The 16,684-nt window shown below is 43.4% G+C and overlaps 1 protein-coding gene across 5 annotated transcripts in view; it reads left to right on the top strand.

Moving 5' to 3' along the window:
- L3mbtl3 (L3MBTL histone methyl-lysine binding protein 3) overlaps positions 1-16,684 on the top strand; it is a 102,455-nt gene that overhangs the window by 74,937 nt on the left and 10,834 nt on the right. For all 5 annotated transcript variants that reach the window (XM_021221353.2, XM_029533048.1, XM_021221351.2 and 2 more), the window contains one exon: positions 9,291-9,443. In XM_021221353.2, the coding sequence (XP_021077012.1) occupies positions 9,291-9,443 (153 nt within the window). The remainder of the gene's footprint in view (positions 1-9,290; positions 9,444-16,684) is intronic.

The following is a 16,684-nucleotide window of genomic DNA, read 5'->3' as shown; positions in this document are numbered from 1 at the left end:
TGGTCATGTGGAGGGGGGCGGTCCCTGAATGTAGGAAATGCTTTCCTTCTATAAGAAACAGATGTGAGCTGATTTTATATTCAGAACCACAAGAAATGTGGTTACCATGGAGACTGTGAAAAAATGAAGGATATATCTAAAGTTAAGTCTTCCTGAAAGAACACGCATTCACTGTTTAAAATAGATCTCCTTTAGTTATTTTGGGTTTTTCTTTTTGTTTTTGTTATCTGTTTTTTTTTTTTTTTTTGCAACTTGGTTAGTTTTACAGATCCATGGCTTCTAAAAATAGTTATTTGAGGTTTGCCATTAATAATAAAATGAGGGCAGACCCTTTTGAAATTATTTAGCCGAATATGATGTGATTGGGTGACTTTACAGTTTGAATAAAAAGATAAGCTATTGTAGACTTGCAGCGAACATCAGAAAACCATACCATCAAATGTAAGAATTTAATGGTCACAAAAATGATTATTTTCCCCATTATTTTTTCTTACCTGTATGTAACTTAAAAGACAAAACAAAACCAAAAGTATAATTAAAAAATGATGTTCAGGTGATTTGGGGATCTTCATAGATATTTAAGAATATTACTGAAATACTGACAAATTCTTATGATCTAGGGGGCTTCTCGGGACACAAGCATCTCCCATCCGAGTGTGTGTTAAGATGGCAGTGTTGTCAGTGTAAGTGGCTAAACATGCCAATTAGATTACTCATTCAGAAAACTTTCTTATTTATCTAGTTCATAGAGGGATAGAAATGTGGTTTTTGCTTTGTTTTGTTTTGTTTTTAAGATTTATTTATTACTATACATAGGTACACTGTAACTGACTTCAGACGCACCAGGAGAGGGCATCAGATCTCATTATGGGTGGTTGTGAGCCACCGTGTGGTGGCTGGGATTTGAACTGAGGACCTGCTGAGCCATCTCGCCAGCCCAGAAATGTGGTTCTTAACGTTCTGAAACTGCTGCTCGGTGAGGTGCCTCAGTAGATAAGTGCTGCTAAGCCTGATATCCTCAATCCCCCCCCACCCCCACCCCGGAGTCCACATGGCAGGAGAGAAGCAGCTCCCGAAAGTGGCCCCTGACCTCCGCACACAGGCGGTGCCACCTGTGTGTCCTCCCTGTAGCATTCAGAAACGTCGCCACCTACCCCTCGAAGAGTTAGTAAGAGTCGTGAAATTAGTGTATTATTATTCTCACTGACGCCACCTACTCCTCGAAGAGTTAGTAAGAGTCGTGAAATTAGTGCATTATTATTCTCACTGAGTGCTGAGAACTTTCCCTGTATCTCTGCATCTGCAACTGTTACTTAGCTTAGCTTCCTTTTTTTGCTTTTTGTTTTTTTTTTTTTTTTTTTGGGGGGGGGTATTTTTTTGGTTTGTTTTTTTTTTTTTTTAAAGAAAAAAANTGTTACTTAGCTTAGCTTCCTTTTTTTGCTTTTTTTTTTTTTTTTTTGGGGGGGGGGATGTTGTTGGTTTGTTTTTTTTTTTTTTTAAAGAAAAAAAGAGGTTCATCATGTTCCAGAATAAAAAGTACACAGAGACGGGATGATGATCCCATTTGCAGACACCATTTTTTAAATCCTTTACGCCACTTGCCTGGCTGCAAACCAAAGATACAGCATTAATTTAAACTCTACTGGAGCCATCTTAGGAGCCATCAGCTATGCCTCATGAAGACAGCTGGATCACCGTTCAGCTAATAACATCAGGCTGAGTGAAGGATACGACTCCCAAGTGTGCAACCCCCTCCCCCAATCTAATTTCAGAAATCTTTTTGTTCAGTGGCTTCTTTTGGAGAGCAGGTTTGTTTTTTTTTTTTTTTTTCCAGTCAGAACATGTAATATTTATTGAATGTTCGCCTACTTTGTGTTACAGGTTGTTCTGTTGCCTAATGGATTAGCCAGCTTTCAGAACAACACTCTGCTATCGCAACTGTTCCTTTCCCACAAGCTGTACGGGAAGTGGGAAGCTCGTATCCACAAGGACAGTGTAGTAGTTCATGTGCACAGTACCTTGTTTTCTCTGGCCACTGATGGGCCTTGTCTTGATCTCTTCCATCTCAGTGCCCCTCACAGCCCAAACCCACACTTAGGTTCCTGACTCCACGTCATTTGACATATAAAAAAATACAAAAATCATAATTAAAATGATAATCTTTGGTTCATCTACTGTATGGTCCCACAATGGTCATTAGACTGGAAGCAATAGCCTCAACTTATGGAAAAAAAAATTTTTTTAACTGGGAAAATACTGGGGCTGGAGAGATGGCTCAGCAGTTAAGAGTACCGACTGCTCTAACAGAAGTCCTGAGTTCGATTCCCAGCAACCACCTGGTGGCTCACAACCGTCTGTAATGGGATCTGATGTCCTCTTCTAGTGTGTCTGAAGACGGCTATAGTGTACTCACATACATTAAATATGTAAAATAATTTTAAAAAAAGAAAAAGAAAAGAAAATACTGGCATGTTGTTGGGATACGAGTGGTTATTTAAAATGTGTTCTTGGCTCTGGAAGGAAACCTGACATACTGCCCTGTGCATAGGATTGTGGACATGTCCTTAGGTCCAAGTAACTAAGTGTGGCAGTAAAGCCTTAGGGAGACAACCATGTCACATCACCTGGCATTCGTCATGATGACCTTCCCCTTAGTCTCCTCCAGGCCAGCTGCTCCCACAGTGTAGTGGTTGTCTTTGGGGAATTTCTTGATGGACTGAGTATGACAGGTGGTGTTGTATTTGTCATTAGAAGGGATGAATTATGACTTATGCAGAAATGCGCTAAGGAAGCTTTTAGACTAATTGAGACCATGCTAGAGAACTGTTCATTCTTTTTGAAGAAGTGGGACAGTATATAGTTTATAACTGGAAAGACGAGGCTTAACCACAAAACGGAATTGATATTCTTGTGCTTACAGGCCATAGATACTTTGCCTTGTGCAGAGTTGGTGGGTCTCTGGACAAAAAAAAAAAAAAAAAAGCTAGAAGCAATGGCAGTTCCAGGCTCCGCTGTTCACCCTTCCCATCCCGGGCACAGGTGTGCTACACTCCTTGGACAGTCTGTACAATTTACAATGCGCAGTGCTGCCTCTTTGGCAGCAACTAGTCCTTAGCAAGCCCAGCCTGTTCTCCGTCTCATCCATCCACTTGTGGACTGGCTCGCTGCCGCATACATATTCTCTGAAAGGTTCATTTCACTGGCAATTATTTCTGCCCTTGCTGAGAAGGCTCTGCTGAGGAAAACATAATGAGGAAAAATCTCTTTGGATTAATTTACTGAGAAACTGAATAAATCAAAACATGCATTCTTTACGTAGATAACAAAGAAAGTTGCTTTTTCGGCAACGATAGTTTTACGAGCACATTAGCAAAAGATGGGTTCGGCTAGGATTGCTTGTAAGTATTTCTGAAGATTACAGATTATGGTTGATCTGAGAAATGTTATAAGCAGCATATGCACCCGGTAACATAGTTAGAGGTGGAAACCTTTAATAGTGAAATATGGTCGGTAAGAGTTGGATGCTCGGTGTGGAATTTTCATCTCTAGAGATACTCAGTAGCCAGAATGATTGACTCCATCTCTCCGGAAGAGAGCCCACGTGGGAGCTAAACGTTAGCATTCTTTTACTGTCTGATTCACAGGTCAGAGAGTGGGGGAAGCAAGGGGTTAAGAGAGCTGAAGTTTCAGAGAAGTAGGTGTGCTATAGATTTATCACCTTCAGAGGTGCCTCTCTGATGTCTATAACTTGCTCTTTCAGAAATTAAACGAGGAGTTATTTCCAGCAGCCTCAAGAATACGCTTGGATGCCATGAAATGTTTTACAAATTAGTAACTGGATGCACATCGGCAAATTGGTTTTCATTCAGCATCCATCCACCTAGCTTTTGCATAGAGTGTTGAGTGCCTGCTTGGTGTCCCCGGGCTTTGGTGGCTGTGCAGAAGACGGTCCCACATCCCCCACAATGGTGGGAGTGAGTAGTAGTCAGGGAGGCCTTAGCGACCTTCGGCAGGACTAGAGCCCTGCCAAGAATGTATTATGGAGTTTTTCATATCGAGTGGTTTTGCTGACCTTTCCTTACACAGTGGAGCTTAAATACCTCGTTCCTAAAGTAATAATCATGTGCAGGATATTTGACGTCCTCTGCCTTGACCACTGTTCCAAGGACCCATGTATGACTGTATTTAACCCTCACAGCAGGCCTGTGAATTGAACACCACTTATAGATGATGAGGGAAAGTCTGAGTGGCTGAGTAAGTGTCCTTAATGGTGCATTGCTAGAAGCAGAATTCAGTCCAGCCCAGGATGGCCTTCATGTCTTCTTATCTCTATCGGGCTCTTGTACAGAGCAGTCACTTGATATAGCCTCGCTTGTATGTTTGTCAGTAGAGTGTGAGGGTAACTATTAGGTGCTTAAACTGGATGTGTTGCCTAATTGTTTAAGGCCAGATATTTATTATTAAAAGGGTTTTAGTATGACAGTGAATAGGAGTAGGCAAGGCAGCCCATTTTACTTACAATTTCAACAGGAAACACCATTAGGAAAACAGCGCCCCCCAGAGGTTCTCAGAGCAAATGTCTGTCACGTGACTGGTGTGCAATAATTTGCTAATATTTGTTCCATAATAAAGAGTCCCACGGGATCTATACTTGCTTTTCCTGACAGGACTTTGGATAAATAGCTGGAGGGGAGAAGGAGTTAAGGGAGGAGGGAAAGAAAGAGAATGAATGAGGAGAGATGAATCCCATAATGGAATGCTCGCATACCCCAAGGAATCAAACCTTACCAACATTTAGTGGCTGAAAGCTTAGTACACGAAAAACAAGAAAATTTGTTAATGCCAATGAGAATCTGCTCTTTCCATAGAAGTAATGAACTCTGACGAGTTTTCAAACCACCTGGGGGAGCTCATTCCTCTGGACTCTGGAGGCACCTGTACCCACATGGAGACACACACACACACACACACACACACACACTAAACCTGTACCCACATGGACACATCCCAACACACACGCACACACACACACACACTAAATCTGTACTCACATGGACACAGTCCAACACACACACATAGGTACACACTAAACCTGTACCCACATGGACACATCCCAACACACACACACACACACTAAATCTGTACCCACATGGACACATCCCAACACACACACATACACACACGGACACACACTAAACCTGTACTCACATGGACACAGCCCAACACACACACAGACACACACTAAATCTGTACTCACATGGACACAGCCCAACACACACACATGGACACACACTAAATCTGTACTCACATGGACACAGCCCAACACACACATACCAACACACACACATAGACACACACTAAATCTTTTAAAACTCAGTTGCAGAATAGTTGGAAGAACAATTGAACAGAGTACCCGTGATTCTGCTGACTTTGCAAATCTTGTAGCTCCTTTGTTCCTTTCAACAACAGACTTGAGATAACTACAGGTCCTTGAAAGCCTAGCTACTTACGAGTTTCACTGAAATTCATACCCCAAGGGGTAGATAGTGGGAGACGAGATGGGGAAAAACTCACATCTGTAGCTTGGCTTGCCTTGAAAGCCATCAGGTAAAGCCTTGGGACTCTTGGAACAGTATTCCACCTCTCCCTGCCAATGTCTTCATTTGTAACATAGGTGGTGATGGCGTGCGTAGGAGTGCCGTGGTGAAAGAATCAATTCATGTAAAGGACTTGGAACCCTGCCTAGCAGGGAAAGCTGCAACACAGAGCTGTGTACAGGGCAAGAGGTGGACAGTCTCATCTCTTTGATGCTGCTTTCGAATCAATTTCATTGTCACGGATTAGAAATGAGAAAATTCTTCTATAATTCGGGCTAATATTGACTGATATTGTGTAGCAATTTGAAAAGAGCTAGTGTTTATGATCAAACTCCACCAAGGAATAAGGGACACTGTACAAGTCCTCTTTGAAGCCTCATTTTTTTTTTTTAATCCGTCAAGTGAGCGCCCTCTCGGGACCTGCTACTGACCAAGGTTGTGTGGATGAGTGCTCGGGAAGCAGATGGGTCCCCTGGGCAAGGCATCTTCATTTTCCAATACCGTGCTTGCTCTTCATATGCATGGATGGGTCCCCTGGGCAAGGCATCTTCATTTTCCAACACCGTGCTTGCTCTTCATATGCATGGATGAGACAACAGAGTGCGATGCCAGGCACTACCCGGCTCTACCTGAAGCGTTTCTCATTCTGCTGTGGCTCCAGGGCTCTGCTGTGTGTGGCCACATCCCCTTTAGTCGTCGCCTCCCACCTCAGGAGCCAACTGGCATGTGTTCCTCTCTACACTGTGCAGGTGTGAGGATGAGGCCCTCTCAGGGTTGGAAGGCAGAGAGAGGCTGGCCGTACATCTGTGGCTGACCACCACATGGCTGGCTGCCTGGGTGGAGCAGATTTTCTCACTCATGAGGGAATTTCTTCAGAAAGCCGGTTTATTTCTCTTTCAACTGATTGAATGAGCAAGGGCCATCTGTTTTCAAACAAACAAACAAACAAAAAAAGAGGCATTTAGACAAGAAGGCTCATGATCAACATCTTGCCTTTCTCTGACTATCATCAAGTTTTTCATTTAGTCAACGGCAGAAGTGAAGGGCTGCTTTCAAGGGGCTTGAACACAGTTGTTTGCTTCGGAAGCCGTGTTTTACTGGGAACCTAGACCATTCCAAAATTCCTCTTCGTTTTCCATCGTGGGAAGCTGGTGGTATGTCCTTCAACCTGGAGACACAAGAACTTGGGAGGGACTGGCTATCTGTAATTTTCGACGGTATTAGGGAGAATTGCCGATGATGATAGGTTGTGATGTTGGAATAGGATCAGTGGACATTTGTACCTTCCCTGAACTGAAGCTCAGCAGTAAAGAAGGTGCTGTCCCTTCAGGTCGCCACACAGCAGCACAGCACATTTGCTTCCTTGGCGGGTACAGGGTAGCTGAAGAACTAAACACCCACAGGATGCTGCCTTCTGGGCTTTTCTGTCTTAGGAAGAGGGCAGGCCGGTCAGGCTTTGAGTTTGTAGTCCCTGAAGCTGAGGAAAGTAGTGGACAGGCTAAGATGCATGGCACATGCATGCCGTACCCAGCGACCTCCTTCTGTTCAGATAGTTTCGGGGGCTATGTCACTCCGGCCAGGTTCTGCATCCTGCCAACGCCTGGCTCTCTGCCTCCTGACTAAGCTACCAGTTGCCTCATTCAAAGCCTCTGTTCACGTTAAGCAGAACTAGCTTTGGAAATCTGTACTCAGGAATTCTTGATTAGTTCAGGCATCCCGGCAGGGTCCCATGCACTGTTTGAATTTTGAAGGTGGTCAGATTTTTTTTTTCTTTCTTCATAACTGGCTGAAGCAGTGTGCATGTTATCAAATGAGTAGACCCATTTTGCTGAGCTATTTCATTGCTGTGTGCCCCTGAGGCAAAAAAAAAACAAAAAACAAAAGCATTTTTACTTAAATATCTAATAATAAACTTTCCAGGATTATTGCTTTGCTCCAAATTTACTTATCATTAATCATTCTTATCTCAGAAGTGTGTGTGTGTGTGTGTGTGTGTGTGTTTGGTTTCTCTTCTGCCTGAAGATAAAGCTTTGAACTACTGACTGTGGTCTACTGTGTCAACCTTGAACCTGGTGCTTCTAGTCTTCCCTGTGTCTCCTGCTTCCAGGCATCTCAGCTTCTAGCCCTGCCAGACTCATTCTCTCATTGGTTGCACTGCTTCCTCCTAAGTGTGGGGAAGTAGATGTGGGCAACTTGGTCCTAACCCTTGGGGATTTGTTCTCCTAGGGAAGCCCTTCCTCACTGCTAGTAAAGCATCCTGTGTGCTCTCTCAGTGTACGTTACATCACTTGTTTGTGTGATTAGGCGTTGCCTATCTTCCCTGCACTCTCACTCATGAGTCGTGGGGTTTGACCTCCTCACATTATTGAGTTTCTAATGCCTGCAAAGGTCACTAACACGATAGATACTGTATTGATAGGTACTTGCTGATGAGGAGGTAACTGACGGCTGAAGTCACTTAACCATTTTAAACCCTACTGTGTCATGTGAAGCGTCTTTTTTATTGCGTGTTGGGAAGATCAAATTCGTGTGTATAGGTTCAGCGCAGTGCTTAATTAATATATTGTACGTGCTCCGTCAAGATTTCTTTGAATCGAGTTCTGGGTTTTTGTGGTGGTGGATTGACATTACATAAATTCATGTTAGTGTGTGATTGTGTGTTATCAGTTTTGCTTAAGGCGCAAGTGTAGAGGAGGAACACATACTTAGTAAAGTTTGCATTTTGCTTGCAAGGTATCTGTGATGAATTTTGCGTCACTCTTAGAGCAGGGAACATTTCAGACTCTTTCCTCAGGAGAGTATCTCAGCTTCTCTCAGTTGAAAATATATACGCCGTATTTAAAAAGTTCCCCTGGGTGATTATTAATAATTCCACTATCATAGAAACTGAAGAAAAGAAAACAAAAGATACTAATATAATATACCTAATGCCTAAACCATTTCCAGACTTAAGAAGGCCTCTCACAGCAAATGGGGCAAGATAGAAAGTCAACGGGAGAGCTTGATGTATCAGGAAACCTGGTGCCCAGATGCCTGAGAGACTGAAATGCTAAGGCCCAGGCCAGGCATCTGCAAGCTGATACCAAGTTCACACTTAGTTACCTCAGTTTCTTCTGCCTAGGTCACCCAGAACCGGAGACTACATGGCACTTGAGAGTATAACCTCTAAGTGTAGACAGAAAAGGTTGACCCCATGACCCCTTTTCACAACAGGGTTAGAATTAGTATTTGTCCTCTAGGAAATCTGCTGTGACTGCAGTCCCAGGGGGTGGTCGTGTTCCATGGGGACCTTGAAAGTTAGGAAGTGTTACAAGGGAAATTAAATAGCTATAAAAATCTCCCAGGAGTGGATATTTCTTGAAGTTGATTATTCCCACAGATATGCATAGGCCTTGTCTTTAAAAAGCACCGGCGAATCCTCTGACTGTTCCTCATCCCACAGCTTGTAGCAGAGTCCTTCTTGAAATCAAGTGCAGAGATGTCCTTTATCAGAATGAACTTAGATTATCTAGAAAGATATATCTCACTGCTGTATCTTTAGCCCTGCATTTATGTTAGTGGGTGATACACACATACATACATATGTAACATACTTGGTTCAACTTTGGACTCTTACATTCACTAGCACACGATTCTAATTGATGTAATTAGGATCTAACGGGAGTGCACTTTTCTCTTCTTTTAATCGGTTAGTGGTGCCAACTGTCCCTACTCAGAAGTCAACTTGAGTAAGGAGCGCATCTTCCCAGACCGCCTAAGTGGTGACACGTCTCCATCTACTACTCCCTCGTTCCCAAGAAGTAAAAGGACGGACACCAACGAAAGCTCCTCGCCTCCTGAAACCAGGTAATCAAGTGATAATACTTACATTATTCAGAAACACTCTCATTGACTATGTTGTTGTCTTGTATGCTTTACATTTGGTGGCAATATTTTCCTGTGGTAGGAATGCACCTGATTTAGCCAGACTGGCGATGTACTCCCAGAATCCTCGCACTTGGGAGTTAGTTACAGACAGGAGATCAGGAGGTTGACTACACAGTGTAAGGCCAACCTAATCTACATGAGATCCTGCCTCAAAGCAAAACAGAAAAGCACTTGATTTATTGAGAAGTAACATAGAGAGCCATACTTGGATGAGCCCTTTCATCGGTCCAAGCATACTTGACCGAGAGAAGAGATCTAAGAACCTACCTTCCTAAGATTCTCGAGTTCTTAACTGAAGTTGGCAGTAATAGCATGCACCAAGCTGCAAGTGAGGGTGAAGCCAGAGAATTGCTTAGTTCCAGATCCAGCTGATCAGCGTAGTGAGGTTTCATGTCAAATAAACAAGTAAGCAAGTTCAAATTCAACCCTGAGCTGAGCGTGGCTCGGCCTGGAAGGTGTTTCCAGAGGAGACAGAAGACACTCTGCTTTTACTCTTTGAAGAAAATGCCAAGCTTCTGTAAAACTCGTAATGATATGTTTTGACTTGTGTATGTGTGCGTTGTTATTGTTTTTGTGTGTTTTGCATGATTATGAGAGAAATGGCCAGAGGTACTTATGTCCAGTTCTTGCAGCCACAGTGATCTACTTCAGGATGGTGTTATTCAGGAATTAATGGTGGCAGAGTACACTCTTGTGGTATAGACAGAACTCTAGCCTTCTCAGAGCCCTGAAACCTTGTTCTTAAAACTTCAGGCTTTGTCTTGTCATTTCTATTGCTGTGATAAAAGATTATAGACCCAAATCAACTTGGGGACCAAAAGGTTTATTTCAGTTTTCAGTTCCACCCTACAGTCCATCCCTGCGGGAAGTCACAGCAGGAACTGAATCAGGGCTGGAACCTACACAGTCAGGAACTGAGCTAGAGGTCATTGCAGAAGGATGGATACTTACTGGCTTGCCCCTTGTAGCTTGCTCAGCTGGCTTTCTTATTCCTCACAAGACTACCAGCCCAGGGTTGGCACAGTGATCTGAGCTGTCAATCCAAAACATGTGCTCTGGGCTTGCCCACAGGCCAGTCAGATGTAGGGGCCATTTTCTCAACTGAGGTTCCCTCTCCCCAAATGCCTCTTACTTGTGTCATAAAACTATTCAGCCAAGAGTTGTAGATTGTTCAAAAGCCTCTTGCTTTGGTTACATCTTCTTGGGTACCCCATTCTGCACTAGCTTTGACCAACATCTTAGTTTTAATATGTAAGGGAGGAGAAAGAGGTAGAATTTAGTCTTTATAAGTCATTGTATAACTCTTAAAATGTTGGGCTTGCTTTTCATTAAATTACCATCACCTTCCACTGTGATAGCAGGTCTTCTTGGATGAATATTTGTCTTAGGGTTTTACTGCTGTGAACAGACACCATGACCAAGGCAACTCTTATAAGTATAACACTTAACTGGGGCTAGCTTACAGGTTCAGAGGTTCAGTCCATTATCAGTAAGGTGGGAGCATGGCAGCGTCCAGGCAGGCATGGTGCAGGAGGAGCTGAAAGTTCCACATCTTGTTCTGAAGGCAAACAGGAGAAGACTGGTTTCCAGGCAACTAGGATGAGGGTCTGAAGTCCACACCCACAGTGACATACCTACTCCAACAAGGCCACACCTCTAATTGGGCTAAGTGTGTACAAACTATCACAGTTAATGAGGATGGGAAAGGTAAAGAACATAATAGAAAAGCTCTTCAGGCCGTACCTAGTAGGAACTAAGCCCTATTGCCATGGTTCTCGGCCTCCCTAATTGTGTGACCCCTTAGTGCAATTCCCCATGTTGTGAAGATCGTCAACCATTAATTTGGTTGCTACTTCCTAACTAATTTTGCTACTGTTATGAATCATAATGTAAATATCTGATATAGGATCCCTGTGAAAGGATCATTTGGCCCCCAAAGGGGCCACAACGCACCAATTGAAAGCCTTATTAAATAGTTCTTATGGGTGTTTCTGAAAGAGGAATAGGAGCTTGTTTACTTCTTTCATGGGCCTGGTTGACCATCCCTTACCCAAAACACTTGGCATCGTACTGCTTCAAAAATGGAATTTAAAAAAATTTATTTGCCTAGACTTTATGAGTGAGCATTCCTAATCTGAAATGCTCCAAGAACCACTCAAAAAATTCTGCTTTGGGCACATTTTAGATTTTGGTATTAGAAAAATTCAACAAGGAAAGTTTTTTTGTTTGTTTAAATAGAAACACTTAACCCGTGTTCCTACAAGTAAGAACATGGTTGGCAACTTCTGTAATACTGCTGCACTACATGAGATAGATTGCTTAAGCGAGATGGTTTTCATAACGTCTGTGGTCCTTGCTCACCTCACGTGTTTGATGCCCTTTGCTACTTCTTTGGTAATGTGCACTCCCCTGGGCAAGCCATGAGGTGGGTTTGTTTGCAGGTGGTTTATTTGGGAGCTAAAGAAGCATCATTGGGGAGCAGGAATGAAGTGGGAGAGGCCATCAGAGGCAGTTAGAGCTACAGGCAGCATGGCACAGACCTGCTCGGAATATTCTGGGAAGTGTGTAATCCACACATTTCAGAGCCCACTTTGGGTACGGCCACGGGAATAGAACTATTCCCACACCAGTTTCCTTCTAAGTTCCCCAGATGAGGCAAGTGAGCCTCAGCCCTGTGTGAGCATCCTGTGTGAGCATCAGGAGGTAGCCAGTGGTCAGGGATGTGAGTGGGCCATGTGCTGATAGGAGCTATTGCACCATCTTGGTACCCATTCACCTGTGCCAGGCGCCACACAGTCACAAGTGATGCGATTTTGAATATGTGTGTATTTCTCTGTGTGTTTTAATAAAACTCAGGTCTAGAACTTTGATTTCCATGGAATCATTTGATTATTTAAAATGGGACTTTTGAGTCAAGAAATACAAAGTGCATTTCAGGAATCCTTCCACTCGACAAACACTCCTGTGTCACAGGAGCAGATGGTTTCTGTGTTGGGTTTTGGAAATGACTGTTATTTGTAAGCACCCACTGGAAGAGAACATGAGGTATCCTCTCACGTAGTCCGATTCTCATCAAGTCTGTCTGCATCTGCATGTTCGTTCGCCTAAATCAGATGCTATCTCTATTAAAGAATCTTCTAGTGTTTTAAACCCCATTCTACCCAAACCTGCTTACATATAATCATAGAAGCACAATAAACCATCTTTAAAATGCCTGGCAATTGTTTCTACTCCTTGTAAGGCAAGTGGTCACTGCTAAATTTAATTTAATGAAACAATGCAGTCTGTGCAGTTCATTATAGGCTCTTAAAATGGCTTCTCAGTTGTTGGCCTTGTGCTTCTATTCTGAGAATTAAGGAGTGCTTGGTAGAAGAATCACTGCCGTCAATCTAATTTATGTTTTTTTCACATGAATTGCCAGTCATACCAAAAGCTCATCTATACCCTATTAGACAGGGAACTGGGAAAACAGAAAGCCTGATAGTGTGTGTGTATTTGTGTAGCTCATCTATACCCTATTAAACAGACAGGGAACTGGGAAAACAGGAAGCCTGATGGTGTGTGTGTATTTGTGTGCGTTTTGAATGTTCACACCAAGCCATTAAAGCCACACTTTAAATGTTTACAAAATGCTAATGAGCAGTCTTGGGGAGCTATGGCTTTCTGGGCCTGGGGCCTGGTGTTATCTCTCTGAGCAGCATTTCCAAGCTCCTGGAGCCTCTCTCCTCTGGTTAGAAGTCTGTGGAAGTCTTCAGGTGTCCCAGCTGTTGGGGGCTGAGTCTGAACTGTGTAGCTGTTGTGTGCACCAGAGAGAAACTCAATTTGAGTTGAAACACTTACGGTCCCGATGCCAACCCGCTGTGACACCAAGGTGACCACGGAAAGTGTGAGAAAAAGATGAGCGTTATTGTTAGTGCCCGTGAAGTTGTCGGAACAATATCGTAACAGGTTACATTTTATCTCTTGAATATCGCTAATTCCTACTCAAGAGACTTTCCCATTAGGAGCAGAGGATCGGTGATGTCTGTTGTCTTTTCTACAACAAGCCACTGCTGAGGACCCAAAAGTCCCCGTGTGAGCGCATCTTCCTGAGTAGACCTTTCATCTCACGGGGAAATAGACTAAGTGCCAATGCGTTCGTTTGTCTAGAGGGTTTTTCCTTGGATATCTTGATACTACCCCCTGGATACTTGATACACTTGCCGTTTATTATGTTCCCTGGCCCACCCACGCTCTACATGTTAAATTATAATGTCAGAGGGCTGTTGACTGCTTCACTTTTAGTCATTAGAAAATGGGTAAGGCACGTTTACCTCCTCTCAATCTTGTTCGTGGAGACATGGTTCATTAAAACTATTGATAAGCTATTACCAAAGAAGCTTAGCTCTCAACATCCCTTGTTCCAACGTGGAGCCATAGACAAGGAGGTAATCTGGTGTTTCGGTCACCACCTGTCCGGAATCCCTCTGAAGGGGCACCATCTTTGTCTGCAGCTTGTCAAATATCTACATTAGTAGAAGATGTGTTGAGGATAAGGACAATAACCCGAGGTTGTTGATCTATTTTATCTATGAATGACCCTAACCCAGAAATTTTAAAAAGTGCTAGTGGGTTGTAACTTTTGGGCATTCAACACAGCTTTTATAAGTGATTAACCCAGACATACTTCTACCTACATTTCACATCCTGTCTCTTCCTGTACTGGATTTAGAGAAGTGGCTAAAAATAACAAATCCCTCAATGGAGGCAAAATAACTTACTGTTTAATATTTTTCAGTGCCATTCTCAGGAGACTGGGGCTGGCTTAGACACGACTGCAATCCTCTGGAGGAAATAAGCTGCTTGCCCTCAGTTGCCTCCTGTCTTCCTGGGCACGGGAGCGCCCCATGTTCGCCTCCCTAATATTTACCACAGGCGTGATTCCAGGGGAGATAGTAAGACATCGAAAATGGACTGCATAATTATAGGGGAAGAGGGGTCTGACTCAGGAAAATCTGCTTCCCCAGCAAAGCGGCTTCTACTGTCTTAATTAAAGCCGAGCGCGTTCTCTTGAGGAAGCGTTTGCTGAGGCTGTATTTAGTTAAAGAGATCTTATAATAAACTACTTCTTGAAAATTCTAACACGCCAAGAGAAACTGCCCACTCAGGGTACTCTTCGGGCTTATTGTCCTAGGTGCTGAAGATGCCGGGCTACCTTCACAGTCTTTACCTTTATTGTTTGTATGTAAGCCGTTGCTAACCTGGACTCACTATGTAAGCAAGGCTGGCCTTGAACTCAGAGATACCCCTGCCTCTGCCTCCCAGCTAAAGCCTTGTGCCACCATCCCCCGTCTTGGTTTTAGTTCACACAGCAAGTCAAGACCTGGCTTATAACCCAAGCTGTCTAGCTGTCTGGCTATGGAAACCATTACTTCGAGGTCTGCTGTATAAGAAAGCAGCTCTCCTAAAAATTGCCTAAGCAATTTTATCCTAACAGAGAAGGGAATGGTAGGTAGAGAAAGCTGTCACGGGTCAGTCTCCTGTTTCGTATATGGCCCCGTGCTAGACACTTTCTACATACATTTTATTCAGTCTTCAAAACGTCACATTAGTATTGAATATCCCTATTGTGTCAGTGGTGCAACTAAGAATTTGGGAAGTTAAGTAACTTACTGCTAATTCCCATGCAAAACTAGTTAGATGAGAGCTGAAATAGGAACGAGGTCCATTTCCCCACCAAGGACACACTCATACCCACAGTTTGTGCGTCTTACTTTAGTCACACTGTTGGCCCACATGCGAATACAGGTCAAGAAGCTTTTGTGCTAAGCAAGATCATAATAAAATATTTTCTGTTTTTTTTTTTAATCTGTCAAGAGTGCATCTTGGACTTGGCTACAGAAAATATCATATTTTCCCAGGATTTTCAAACTGTAGTATGGTCATATCCGTCTGTCCCAGGAGTACAGCTGCACAGGTGGACGTATTCCTGGGTCTTCTCTCCTTCCCACAGATTGCCTTTGCCAGTCCACAAGTCCCAAGTGTCCACTAGTCTCTGAGCAAGTGTGCTGGGCCTTCTGTTCTCCTGTCATCTGCCCATCCACTCTGTGCCACATGAGCAGGCAGGCAGAGTGTCCTGCTGAGAAAGCTGGGATTCTACAATGAGGAGTTCATCTCTGTGTACAGGAAGAAACTTAGCAGAGGACCAGAAATTGGGATAGAGGGATTCCTCCCTCACCTCTTAGAGAAGAGGAATACTGGTCCCCCAATTAAGAAAAGAAATTTTAATAAAATGTCAGGTAATTAGGAGCGTGCAAGCAGAGTCTTACTCCCCAACTTTCTCAAGGAAGACAGCTTGAGAATAAGCACGTGGCACGAAGCACACTTTTTACCATCCTGGAACAGGGGTATGCGATTGATTTTTGGAGTACCCATGTGTAAGCACTAAAGAGTTTGGTTCTATTTATAGATTCTCGGTGTTTGGGGAGACCTGGTTCCGTCCTCGCCCCTGTAAACGTAGACATGATGTTTCAGTGTATAAAATGCCAGACCTAACCCCAGGAAGTGCTACGGACCATCGAAGCTGTCGGCTACTCAGCGGGTGTTTGGCTTGTAGCGTGTTTTTAAGGATGCTGACCGACCCCTCCCTCCTGTCTGGATGGGCTCACAGTTGGGTTCTGTTGACTCCGGTTTGCCTCATCACCGGGTCTGTTTGTCCATCTGCTTGACTGCTTATGTTCTAGCAGACTGGGGGTTCCTTCCACCTCCCACTCCAGCTAAGGAGTCAGCATGTGAATTCAGGAGAGCCTGTCACATAGTTACTTTTAAGGTTTCTGTGATTCTAACTTGATGAACAGTCACAAGTTATACTTGGGAATTGAAAAACTGATCATTTTCCTTTTCTTTCGGAGTACAATTTGGCAGATTTGGGTATAAAGGAACTTTTTTTGGCTCGAAAGTACTGTTTTTCTTTTCTACCTTTGTTCGTTTCAGAAAGATGTTCTTGTTGCATTTCAAGACATAAATAGCTGACCATTTATTGAACATAGACTACAAAGATGTTTTTCTTACGCTTAAATAGTCCTTTTGTTGTTTTTGTTTGGTTGTTTGTTTTTGGTGTTTCAAGGCAGGGTTTCTCTGTGTAGCCCTGGCTGTCCTGGAACTCACTCTGTAGACCAGGC

The sequence above is a fragment of the Mus pahari genome, chromosome 21 (genome assembly GCF_900095145.1).
Source record: "Mus pahari chromosome 21, PAHARI_EIJ_v1.1, whole genome shotgun sequence".
NCBI classification, from domain to species: Eukaryota; Metazoa; Chordata; class Mammalia; order Rodentia; family Muridae; genus Mus; species Mus pahari.
The sequence above is the reverse complement of the archived record's forward strand: the minus strand, read 5'-3'. Positions and strand labels throughout refer to the sequence as shown.